Below are 12157 nucleotides of genomic sequence, written 5' to 3'. Positions count from 1 at the left end.
AGTAGTGTTTGTGGAATTGCAATAAGTTTTTTTTTTTCAATGTACTTCTGATACTTTTCAGATTCTCGATATGCAAAATATGATTTTCTGAAATCTCTCTCCCTCCACCCAAAGAAAGCTTGGGCTGGATTCTCCAATCACCGACGCTGAAATCGCTTTTGGCAAACGGCTGGAGTATCCAAATTCTCGACTAAATCGGGGGCCGCGCCACTTTCGGGATGCTCCACCCCGTCCAAAGCGGCATACTCTGAGTGCGCTGTGCCGCATATCGACTCCTGAGGCCGGCCCCCAACCAACCGAGTTCCCAACTGCGCGGGACACGTGTGGTCTCATCCGTCGGGAACTCAGTGTGGCGGCTGCGGACTCAGTCCAGCGCCGTCACAGTCGGGGGAGGGCCGATCCACGGGTAGGGGGGGACATTATTTGGGGCTGGGAGCACTGTGGTGGGGCTGTCTGGGGCACACAAGCCGGCCAAAGGGGGAGTCTATTTCGTAGCCCGGGTCTGCGAGCGGGCTCCGCCGTGAAGCACGGCGCGGCCGCTGCAGGCCGTCGCCATGCGCGGTCATGGTCCCAGCAATTCTCCAGGCCATATCGGCAGCTAGAGCCGGGTGCTCTACGCTGCCTCCCTGCTAGCCCCCAGCAAAACTGGGAATTTGTCATTTTGCGCCAGTTTTCCGTTCCCACGCAGGCATGGGGACATAGCCCCAGAATTGGAGAATCCAGCCTTGTATTTATAATTCATTAATCCTGTGAAGTCTTGGGACAAATGCCTTCTAAATTAAAAAGAAAGGGAGTAGCACAGTGGTTAGCACTGCTGCCTCACAGCGCCAGTGACCCGGGTTCAATTCCGGCCTTGGGTGACTCTGGAGTTTGCACGTTTTCCCCGTGTCTGCGGGTTTCCTCCGGGTGCTCCGGTCCTTACACAATCCAAAGATGTGCTGGTTAGGTGGATTGGCCATGATTAATGTGAGGGGTTACGGGGATAGTGTGGAGGAGTGGGCCTTGGCCTAGGTAGAGTGCTGCTTCGGAGGTTCGGTACAGACTCTGGACCGAATGGCCTTCTGAACTGTAGGGATTCTATGAACTTCTCATGATCAAGAAGCGCTGCTTGCCACTGTTTATTGTGAAAGAGGAAAGCAGCCTATGGTCATCTGGGACTAAGACGACTATACAGTGAAGTGTGGTAGTATGGTACTGCTGTAACTTGTTAGGAACGTACTTTTTCATACTAGTTTTAAAGGGAGTTAGTTGTGCTCAAGAATCAATTGGGACAGGAAGGATGGTAGGAGTGAAATTTGTTTGAAGATTTGTATTGATTGGTGACTCATGTAATTGTGGACCCTATTAAGCAGAATTAAGTCTTATCTGAATTCGTTATTGCTCACTATGTCTTCCATATTATTTTATTGTTTAATCATTATTGTCATTTCATCATGCTGTACAGTGCAAATAATACTTATTCAGTTAGCTCTGTTACATCAGAAGTAGTATATAATAATTTCTCTGAATCATTCAGTTACCCAAATAGTTATGGTTCCTGGCATGTTTGGATGAGGAGCAACCTGCTGTTTGTAATACTTCTGCACAAGTTTTCTGCCATAGCATTCAATGGAGCTTCTGAGTTGGTTGATCAGAGCTGGTGGAGTTTTATATCACTAGCTTCAGATTTTAAAAGTGCTCTTGTTCCAATCTTCTGGATAGAAGTATTACAATTGACCCAATATAATGTGGGGAAAACATTTTGGTTCCCTGCTCTTTACAGGATTGAAGCAATACCTGCTGGTTGAGTGCAGATGTGGGAACACTGATGCACATTGCGCTTGACTAACCTACCAACATTTAAAATTCAAAATCTTGCATGAAGTGAGGCCACTGGGAAAGATTAAAACACGGTAGCAGCTACAAGAACCTATTCTGCAGCATTGGCTCAAAGATGGGAATCTTCCTTTTCTTGACGTTGGAAAGCAGATTTTTACACTGGGCATCAGTCAAGGGCAAATAAAATTATTCTAAACACCAATTGAGAGTTATAATCAGTTCTCTTGGTACAGAGTGCAAGAAACTAGTTGCACTCCGAGTTGACATCCAGCATAGTCTGTGATACAGCTGACGAACTAGCGGTAGATGACCAAGGTGATACAGTGCCATTGCTGGTAGATGTGATATTGCCATGTAATGGGTTCACATGAGGTAAATTCATCACATTTGTGGACCTGAGGATTTGTAGTGGTTGACAGGAAGTGATGTAAAATTCTGATTACAAATAGATACACGAATTTTTATTTTGCCTTTCAAATCAAAGTACCTGTGCACTTTATACACTTTTAAAATTCAGTAGCCATTCAATGTTGACGTATTTCAAATAGAGCAGCTCATGAAACCCAATTGGTTCTCCTCCTTGTTGCAAGCACATTTCTGTAAGCAGGGTGTTTATTACTTTGTATTTCATTTCAGACCATTCAAGAAGTACAACCAGATGTGGTGGTTGTGGAACTGTGTCAGTACAGAGTCTCCATGCTCAAGATGGATGAAAAGACTTTGCTTAAGGAAGCCAGGGAAATCAATCTGGACAAGTTGCAACAAGCTATAAAACAGGTACTCTGTTTAGGCTGACCTTTCCATGCTCAATACTAATCAAAGGTGGGGTTTGTAGCAATATGGTATACAGAAATAATTTCAACATTTTATGCTGATTGGAAGAGTTGAGAAAGTATAGTAAACTGAGGAATCATGTAGAAAAAGACAAAACCAATGTACAGAAGAAGGGTAAGAAAATATGGGATTTTAAACAAAAGACAATTGAACAAGAGAGCTGTTTACAGAGTTGTGGGGTGAAACTGGGTTGTGAGATTAGGTTGGACAGTTCTTTCAAAGAGTTGGCAGAGGCTCAATGGGCTGAATGCTCCCCTTCTGTAAGTTTACTGAGTCTCCTATCATGGACTCTTTCATCTATTTACTTACTAGGATAATGTACTGTAAAGTTTTGAGCTGTTTTTCTCAAAGATGAATCATCCTGGAAAAATACAATTTTGGTTCATTAGATCAGTATCTCTCTACAGCCATCTTTTTGCCCAATACAAGGCCTCTTTTTGCTGTTCTGGGCATTCTATTCAAAACATTCATCATCCTCGTTGTATCTGATTCTCATCCCATGCCCCCTTGGTTTCAAGGTCAAATTATGTTTATATCCTTAAGGATCTTGAATATCTCAGTTAGTATTCAAGTGTAAAAAGAACTCATTGAACTAATAGTAGTTACAAGATAATTCTTTGCTGTACTTTTATCACCTTTGTTACTCTCATTGTGACCAGAACTGTACCATTACTATAGATGGGCATGAAGTAATGGTGTTGAGCTATGTAACAAATTCAGTTTGTCTTGTGTCCACTGCTGTACATTGCAGATGATTCAATGATCTGGCTACCAATATCCCCGGGTCATTTTCCTATGATGTCTCTTGCAGACTAACGCATTCAACTTTATAGTCGTAATGTTTATTTTTTTCTTCATCATGCTTTGGATTGTTTCTTGTTTCATAGCTCACAAACCCATTCGCTACTTCAAACCCCATCTGCAGTTATATTGCAGTTCAGGACACAATGAGGACATACTGACATCAGCAAAAGTGCAGCAGAAAATTATCTATCCAATAGCTGGTATAAAATACTTGAGCTAATGGAAACTGAGTTTGTTTACACTAGAGAAGACTAAGGTGACTTCCCAAAAGCAAATTACTGTAGATGCTGGAAATCTGAAATAGTAACAGAAAATGCTGGTGTAGAGAAACAGTTAATATTTCAGGTCTGTGACCTTTTATCAGACTCCGGACAAATAGTTGCTACTGATCTCAAGTCTTACCTAAAATGTGCTGTCAATCCATGTGGTTAACATCCATTGTTCTTGGCATTTTAAAGATCTTGATGTTGTGTCTCTGTGTTCTTTACTCCATTGAAAGTTGGTTAATCCTGAGATAGATATGCTCAAGTTAAATATGTTCTACTGGGCGGCAGGTGCCGCAGTGGTTAGCACTACTGCCTCACGGTGCTGAGGGCTTGGGTTCAATCCCGGCCCCGGGTCATTGTCCTGTCCAATGTGGAGTTTGCACATTCTCACCTTCTCTGCGTGGGTCTCAGCCCCACAACCCAAAGATGTGCAGGGTAGGTGAATTGACCACGCTAAATTGTCCCTTAATTGGAAACGGAAAATAATTGGATACTCTAAATTTATTTTTTAAAAATTGAAGATACTCTAATTTCAAAGTGTATTTTAATGTGTTTGTGAGATCAAAATAGTTTCAAATTCTCAATTCTCTGTTTTGTAAACAAATAGCTTAAGTCGCATTTATTAGGTCTTATACATGGAAGTATTGTTAAGTTTAATTTGTTTGTATTTTTGTTTGTATTTTGAAAAACCAAGTTGTGCCTCATTTCAATAACATTCTCTTGTTGGAATTTCATCATGTGGTAATTGACTCAGCTATTGAATTATTTTTGAAGATGAAGTACATAAAGTATCTGTAAATAGAGTTGGAGTAATGTTACTTGAGTGGGTTTTAATTTGAAAATTGCACTTTATTATCCTCGATGGTATTTTAATATGTTTACAAAAATCCACAATGCATTATGAATTGTCATTTCAGTGACCAAGTACCAGAAACATATGCCAGAAATGCTGTGATAACTTGTTCAATCCCATCAATCCTCATTGTCAAACTTACCTCAAACATAAGCTCTTTAGAGGATTTGGGGGTTTATGGCTCACTTCAACATCGGAGTAGAAAACCTGGGCTGCAGCACTCTGGGGGCATTGCATGAGTTGAGGTGTTGTCATTCGGCTGAAACAGGCCTCTCCTTAAAATATATTATTGCACTGTTAAGAGCAGGGTATTTCACTCCTGGCCATAATTCTTCTGTCAGCTAGCACCACCAAACACAGATTGACAGGTTATTCTTTGTTTTTTTAGACTTTAAAAAATGTCATTTAGTTGGAGTTGCTGGCTGGACCATCATTTATTACCCATCCCTAGTTGCCCTTCAGAAGGTGATGGTGATCTGTCTTGAACCACTGCTGTCCCTGAGGTGCAGGTACATTCACAGTGCTGCTCGGGAAGGAATTCCAGGACTTTGACCCAATGACAGTGGAGGAACGGCGATATATTTCCAAGTCCGGGTGAAGGGTGACTTGGAGGGGAACCTCCAGGTGGTGGTCCTGCTGCTCTTGTCTTTCTAGATGGTAGTGATCGTGAGTTTGGAAGGTGCTGCAAAGGAACCGAGTCCCTGCAGTGCATTTTGTAGATGTTACACAGCTGCCTCTGTTCATCGGTGGTGGAGGCATTGAATGTTTGTGGAAGAAGTAGCAATCAAGTGGACTGCTTTGTGCTGGATGGTGTCAAGCTTCTTGACTATTATCGCAGCTGCTCATCCAGGCAAATGGAGAGTATTCCATCACACTACTGACTTGTGCTTGTAGATGGGGCTGTTTAGCACACTGGGCTAAATCGCTGGCTTTGAAAGCAGACCAAGGCAGGCCAGCAGCACGGTTCAATTCCCGTACCAGCCTCCCCGAACAGGCGCCGGAATGTGGCGACTAGGGGCTTTTCACAGTAACTTAATTGAAGCCTACTTGTGACAATAAGCGATTTTCATTTCATTCATTTCAGATGGTGGACAGGTTTTGGGGGCTCAGGAGATGAGTTACTTGCCGCAGGATTCCTAGCCTTTGACCTGCTCTGGTAGCTGCAGTATTTGTATAGCTAGTCTAGTTCAGTTTCTGGTCAATGGTAACCCCCAATACATTGATAGTTGGGGATTCAGCGATGGTAGTGCCAAAGTCAAGGGGCGATGGTTAAATCATTGCCTAACAGAAATACATTGACCATAGTTCAAAAGTAATTTGTTGCCTGCAGAGCATTTTAGGGCGTCCTGATGACGTTAATAACACTCTATACATCCTGCCTTTCTCCTGTACCCTGTCTCTTTCTCTCTTTTGCCTGCATTTTCCTCTGTTTTCCAGTCTTTCTCGTCTTTCCTTTTTCTCTATCCCTTCTTCCCAGTAAAGCTAATAATACTCTGCTTTTTCATTTTGGATAATAACGTTAAATGGGGATGGTTTTCATCACCGAGACCAGTTTAGGTTAGTGAAAATTCCTTGTGAAGTCATCTGAACCCAAGACTCTGCTAAAATTTCTAGTCAGTTACTTTGTACAACTGTATACATCATTTGTATGAAATGGCTTTGCTTCCCTTAGCCCTTGATTGTCTACATATATCAATAGTGCAGTCTGATTTTGCAGGTGCACAGAGAAATTAAAATTGACATTTGGTCTCCTGATCTCAATCCAGTTTATTTGTAAAAATGATTCTATGTTCTTCCAAGAATTAGCTTTTTTGAATAGAAAAGAAATTGGTGAACTTGGCAGTCAGCAAAATGAAAGCCCTTTTGCGAACAACCTGAGTGGCTTTCAGATGCACAGATTGACTGGATGCGATTCAAACTCTTTCCTCCTCCCCCCCCCCCCCCCCCCCCCCCATAGCCAAGATGAATTTCTCAGTAAACCTTTATGTAAAGATTAAATGGGGTATTCTTTTAAAATACGAATTTTACAGATTGTTCATGCTCGGGCAGTGATATACCATTCTTTTGACTGCTTAACAAAGTTTTTTGCATCTACTTTTAATAGAATGGAGTAATGTCTGGATTAATGCAGATGCTATTGTTGAAGGTCTCTGCTCACATCACTGAACAGCTTGGTATGGCCCCAGGAGGCGAATTCAGGGAGGCCTTCAAGGAGGTAGGCATTCAACTTATCAGCTACTGAAATCAAGAAGTCTCGCCTGTGCTCGCATTTCCTGACCGCAACGACAATGAAATGCAATAAATGGACATTTATTTTGAGTATTATATTTCAGCAACATTTATGGGTAAATTGTGTGTATTTGAGATGAATAGTAAGGTCTTGTAAATTTGAGTTTTGTTTATACAAAAGAGTATGTGGGGTGGCATAATACATCGATAGTCTGTTTCAGTGGTGTTTAATGAGTAATGAATATTGGCCAAAACATTGGAAGATTTCCATGCTACTCTCTGATTACGACCATTGGATAGTTTTAATTCTCTCTCAGAATATGGGTGTCACTGACGGTTAATATTTACTACCGCTCCTTAATTATCCTTGAACAGTGGTGATGTGCCACCTTATCGAGCGCCTCCAATATGATTTAATAGAACTGAATCAATCAACAGACACTTCAGAGGGTAGAAACAACCATGTTAGTATGGGACCGGAGTCACAAACATAGGACAGAATGACCAAGGACATCAGAATTCATTCCCTAAAGGTCATTAGTTTTTATGGCAACAAACAGATTCTTGGCCACTTTCTCTGGTAACAGCTTTTTAATTCCATCTTTAAATAGAATTCCAATTCCCAAGCTGTCGCGTTGAACTTTAATTGTCTGCAATATTAGTCCATGATTCTAGATTACACATCTGTTAACATAGCCACCAGGGTACCATGTTCTGGCAATAGTCCTTTCATTACATCTGAAAGATGACCCCTTCAACAGTACTCCCTCAATTCTGTTCTGCCAGTCTAGATTATGTGCTCGGACTCTGAGGTGAGGCTTGAACACTTCGAAGTACAAATATTCCCATTGAGGCAAGAAAAGGAGTGGTATCCTCTTGACCATGTATGTCTGTAATGGTCACCCATTTGGGATAAAAGTTTTTGGATACAGAATGGTGTATTGAAATGTAACCTTTTGTGAAAAATGCATTTGAAAAACTTGTCAAATCTTCTGTGTTTCAGGCTGGAAAAGTGCCTTTTTGTAAGTTTCATCTTGGGGACAGGCCCATCCCCATCACTTTTAAAAGGGCCATTGCTGCACTTTCTATCTGGCAAAAGGTCAAATTAGCCTGGGGTCTCTGTTTCCTGTCTGATCCGATCAGGTATGAATAAATACTTCATAATTTGGGGGAATTGTAGGCTTCCATAATGCTTCAATAATGCAATTTAAATTGTACAATACCATGATGTTCTGCTGAAATACAAGACATAATAAATAAAAATATTGATAATCTTATAATATTCTTTAAGCATCAATGGAGAGGTCTTCCTTAGTGGTCAAGTTAATCTTTATATTTTGTGACTAAGCTTTTTTATATAAATTTAGAGTACCCAATTATTTTTTTTCCAATTAAGGGGACATTTAACGTGACCAATCCATCTAACCTATACATCATTGGGTTGTGGAGGTGAAACCCACGCAGACATGGGAGAATGTGCAAACTTCACGCAGACAGTGTGACTAAGCTAAAAGTATTTTCCTTCTATGTAAATCGGCAAATTAAGTCCGGATATAACTGCTTATGTCATGAGTGACTATCGGGATTTTTGACTTCTGGCAAAAATAGAGCAAAAGAATCTAATATGATTGCATCATTGTTGTACAGATACATTTTTGTATGCTAATTCAGTACTACTTCAACATTGAAATCATCTTGATAAATCATTTAACCTTTCCTCTTGCAGTTTACAATGGAACAGAGTAAGCCATTCAGCTCCTTAAGCCTGTCCTATCATTCCAATAGAATATGGCTGATTTGTACTATACCTCAACTCGAGTTACCTCCATAACCTGTGATACCCTTCATAACCTGTGATACCCTTCATAATAAGTCTTTCAGTCGTGATCTTGTAACAATTGAGGTCTATAAAACTATGTTTTGAGACTAGCTTAAAATTTAGGATAAATAAACGGTGCCATGTAACTTGCAATTTGCCTCCGACCTGTGCGTTTTAATGTTTAGAGATCAAATTGTTTGACTTGCACTTGGAGACAATGGCAGGAGTCTGTGTTTGAGTCTCCCAAAGTTCCAGAAAGATGTTCAAGGTGCCATGTTTTAAATAGTTGTGCTGTACACTGTCCATTTACTTTTGAGATGAAAGAAAATTGGAGTCCAAGATAGCTAACAGTTCTACCTGAATGCAAGTTTAATGTGTTTCGCATTGTCAAGAGGAAGAGGGCAGAGGAAGCAATTTTTGAGATCAGGTCACAGGGCTTTCTACAAATCAGTGAATGTTATGGAAGCAGCAAATGTTCTGTGGTCAGCAGAGAGAAAAGTCAGTGTTGTAAGCTATCACCACCGGATGTGGGAGGGAGACAAGTCTTCAGTTGTGATGCTTCCAGGATATTGGTCCTGGTATGGCTAGTGGGGGAGAATAATCATCAGAACAGGCTTTATTGCTGGTGTTGGAATTAGGGATGTCTCTGCAAACTCGGGGAAGTGTCTGGAGATAGTCACTTGAAATTACTCCATGGCAAAATGGAGCTACGGGAACCCGTTGTAAGCTGAGACTTGTGGACTGCTTGATGTAGGGCGGCATGGCAGCATAGTGGTTAGCACTGTTACTTCACAGTGCCAGGGTCCCAGGTTCGATTCCCAGCTTGGGTCACTGTCTGTGCGGTGTCTGCACGTTGTCCCTGTGTCTGCGTGGGTTTCCTCCGGGTTCTATGGCTTCCTCCCACGATTCCCAGAAGACGTGCTGTTAGGTGAATTGGACATTCTGAATTCTTCCTCTGTGTACCCGAACAGGCGCCGGGGTGTGGCGACTAGGGGCTTTTCACAGTAACGTCATGGCAGTGTTAATGTAAGCCTACTTATGACAATAAATATTATTATTATTAAGAAGGACTGTAATTCAGTGGGCAGTACAATGGATGATGAGTATATATGCAGAACATTCCTTTCTATTGTTTAAAGTATAAGTTGCCTCCAAAAATAAATGGTGTTTAGTCAATAGTGTTTTTAGTCACTTTGTTACAGTAAAAGTTTTAAAAGATGAAATCTTGCTGTGTCATTCTTTCAGCTAATAATTGGAAGACAGCTTCTTTAGCGGCCACATCTAATCACTTCCAATTCAAACATGCCTCAATCTTCTAAACTCGTGGGAAAATAAATTTATGCAACCAGTCATCATCATTTCCTGGGAATTCTCGTATAACTCTAGTACATGCTTTTAAGGCCAAAGTATCCTTTGAGTTAGTGTCCAAATATGTCTCGCCAAGGGCTCTGCACAACTGAAGGATCACTTCATCTCCTTTGAATTCAGTCCCTTTAAAATGAAAGTCAATAGCTTTTTTTATTTTAAAAAATTGCTGCTGTGCAATAGTGTTCAGTATTTTGTGAATATGGATACATAAATCCTGTTGCTCCTCCTAGTGGCTCACAGAATCTGTCTATGTCCCGTTATAACCATCTGCTAATATGTATGTAATCTATTCCAAATGTAGAATAATCTGCAAACATGGATATATAGCTTTTCTTCTTTCATCCAATGAAAGATTGATCCCTGGAGAGCACCAAGTCACATTCCACCAACCAAAATGTTTCCTGCTCTCTTACTTTCCTGCTACTTCCATCTCGAGGGTGTGGGACTGCTTTGTAAAACTATTATGTAAAAAATTATTAGCACGTGTCTTATTCATTTCTAGAATTTGAAAGGAAAATATTTTTTAAGTAGTAAAAAGAAATTAGACCAATAGAGAACAGTAATTGGTAGAAAAATGTGTGACCATAAATTTTTAACTAATCTCTCTGTTTCAGTAAAGATGACGTAGAAAAGTGCAAACAAAAAGATCTCCTGGAGCAGATGATGTCTGAAATGATTGGAGAGTTTCCAGACCTTCATCGTACAATTGTTGCCGAACGGGATGTTTATCTAGCTTACATGTTGAAGCAGGCAGCAAAGCCATTAGAACTACCCCTGGCTTTAGGACGTAAGCATTTAAACCAACCTAGATTGCTCTACTTGGCGTTCTCATTGGAATTGTGTTTAGCACTCAAATGTACAAGTTGCCCCGATGGCTGACTCTTGTGTTGCTACGTACTACATTCCAAGAGGTTTTCAAGTTTGATCCCTCACTTCTGTGGGCTTAGCTGATTTCAGATGGGACAACAGTAGGGTATTGCATTTCACCTCATCCAGGGTCTCTTCTATTGAATGCTATTCAGTGACTTATGCTCGAAGTGAGTAAGTAGAAAGACTGGGCTCTATGGTGATTGTTTTTCCCACTTAGTCTGCCAATAGTTTATTAAAGCTCATAAAGGATTATATGAGATTTGAAAAGACACTGGTTGCTATTATCCATGAAATCAAACCACAGAGAAAGTCAAACCTTCATGGAAATAAGGGATGAAGAGGAAAGCTCAAAAATCAGGCTCCTCGGAAAAAGTTTCAAAATTGCTCCAGAGTCTCTAAGACACAGGAGCAGAATAAGCCATTGGGCCCATTGTCTTCCAGAGTATCCAGTTAAAGGATTGATTATTGGATAACACTGCAATTATCCTCCTAGCATCTGATAACTTATTTTTCTGTTCATCCCACAGCTGAGCCCAGCCAGCAAATACCATCTGTTGTGGTAGGAGTAGTTGGAATGGGTCACATACCTGGCATTGAGAAGAACTGGAATAATCTATTAAATATTCAAGAATTAATGAGGTAAAATTAGCAATTTTATCTTGATGTTTCTGTGGTGGTGAGTGGCATTGAAATAAATACATTAATGAAGAGACTTGCATATAATGCACAGAAATAAAAAGTACAGCTTCCCTTATAAATTCAAAATCTACCAAATGCCTAGATGAAATGACCTTTTTTCTCAAAACCAGAAATACTAATTATACCCTTGGATCTGAGGTCTGAAAATATAAAGTTTAGTTTTAAACAATAAGCAAAGCATCTTGTACCAAGTACATTATCGGTTTCCTTCTGTATATCATGCATATTTTACTTGGAAAACACATTTTGGAATTGGACAAAAAATGGTGTCGAGGAAACTGAAAATTTTAAATAATACATGTCTTCCATAGTTTTCTGCTGATTAGTTAATTGCTCGTGGTTTTGTCCATGGAAAGTTCAGTGGAGGCCCAAATTCAGAAAGCCATCACACTGTGAGGAAGACCAAAGCAAACTTCCTAGAAAATTTGAGTTGGATGGGGAATGGGGCTTCATGCTGCGAACAAACTATCAAAAGTTTGAGCTGGTGTGGGAGTTAGGCTAGGAGGGTTTGGCTACAGGTTGTCATTTGTAAGGAGACGGGCAATATTTCTGACATGGGTGCTAGTTAGAATGAACGTTAGGGTGATACTGGAAGGC

The 12157-nt window shown here is 40.6% G+C and overlaps 2 protein-coding genes across 6 annotated transcripts in view; one reads left to right on the top strand and one right to left on the bottom strand.

Annotated features, from left to right (window-relative positions):
• Window positions 1–12157, bottom strand: part of LOC140387991 (traB domain-containing protein-like) — a 209365-nt gene that overhangs the window by 153531 nt on the left and 43677 nt on the right. The gene's annotated exons all lie outside the window — the stretch shown is intronic.
• The window catches only part of trabd (TraB domain containing), a 41516-nt gene that overhangs the window by 23755 nt on the left and 5604 nt on the right, over window positions 1–12157 (top strand). For all 5 annotated transcript variants that reach the window (XM_072471423.1, XM_072471420.1, XM_072471422.1 and 2 more), the window contains 5 exons: window positions 2455–2595; window positions 6680–6790; window positions 7808–7947; window positions 10606–10778; window positions 11389–11500. In XM_072471423.1, coding sequence (XP_072327524.1) covers window positions 2455–2595; window positions 6680–6790; window positions 7808–7947; window positions 10606–10778; window positions 11389–11500 — 677 coding nt within the window. The remainder of the gene's footprint in view (window positions 1–2454; window positions 2596–6679; window positions 6791–7807; window positions 7948–10605; window positions 10779–11388; window positions 11501–12157) is intronic.

The sequence above is a fragment of the Scyliorhinus torazame genome, chromosome 13, assembly GCF_047496885.1.
Source record: "Scyliorhinus torazame isolate Kashiwa2021f chromosome 13, sScyTor2.1, whole genome shotgun sequence".
Lineage (NCBI taxonomy): Eukaryota > Metazoa > Chordata > Chondrichthyes > Carcharhiniformes > Scyliorhinidae > Scyliorhinus > Scyliorhinus torazame.
Note: the sequence above shows the minus strand (reverse complement) of the source record. Positions and strands in the feature narration are given on the sequence as shown.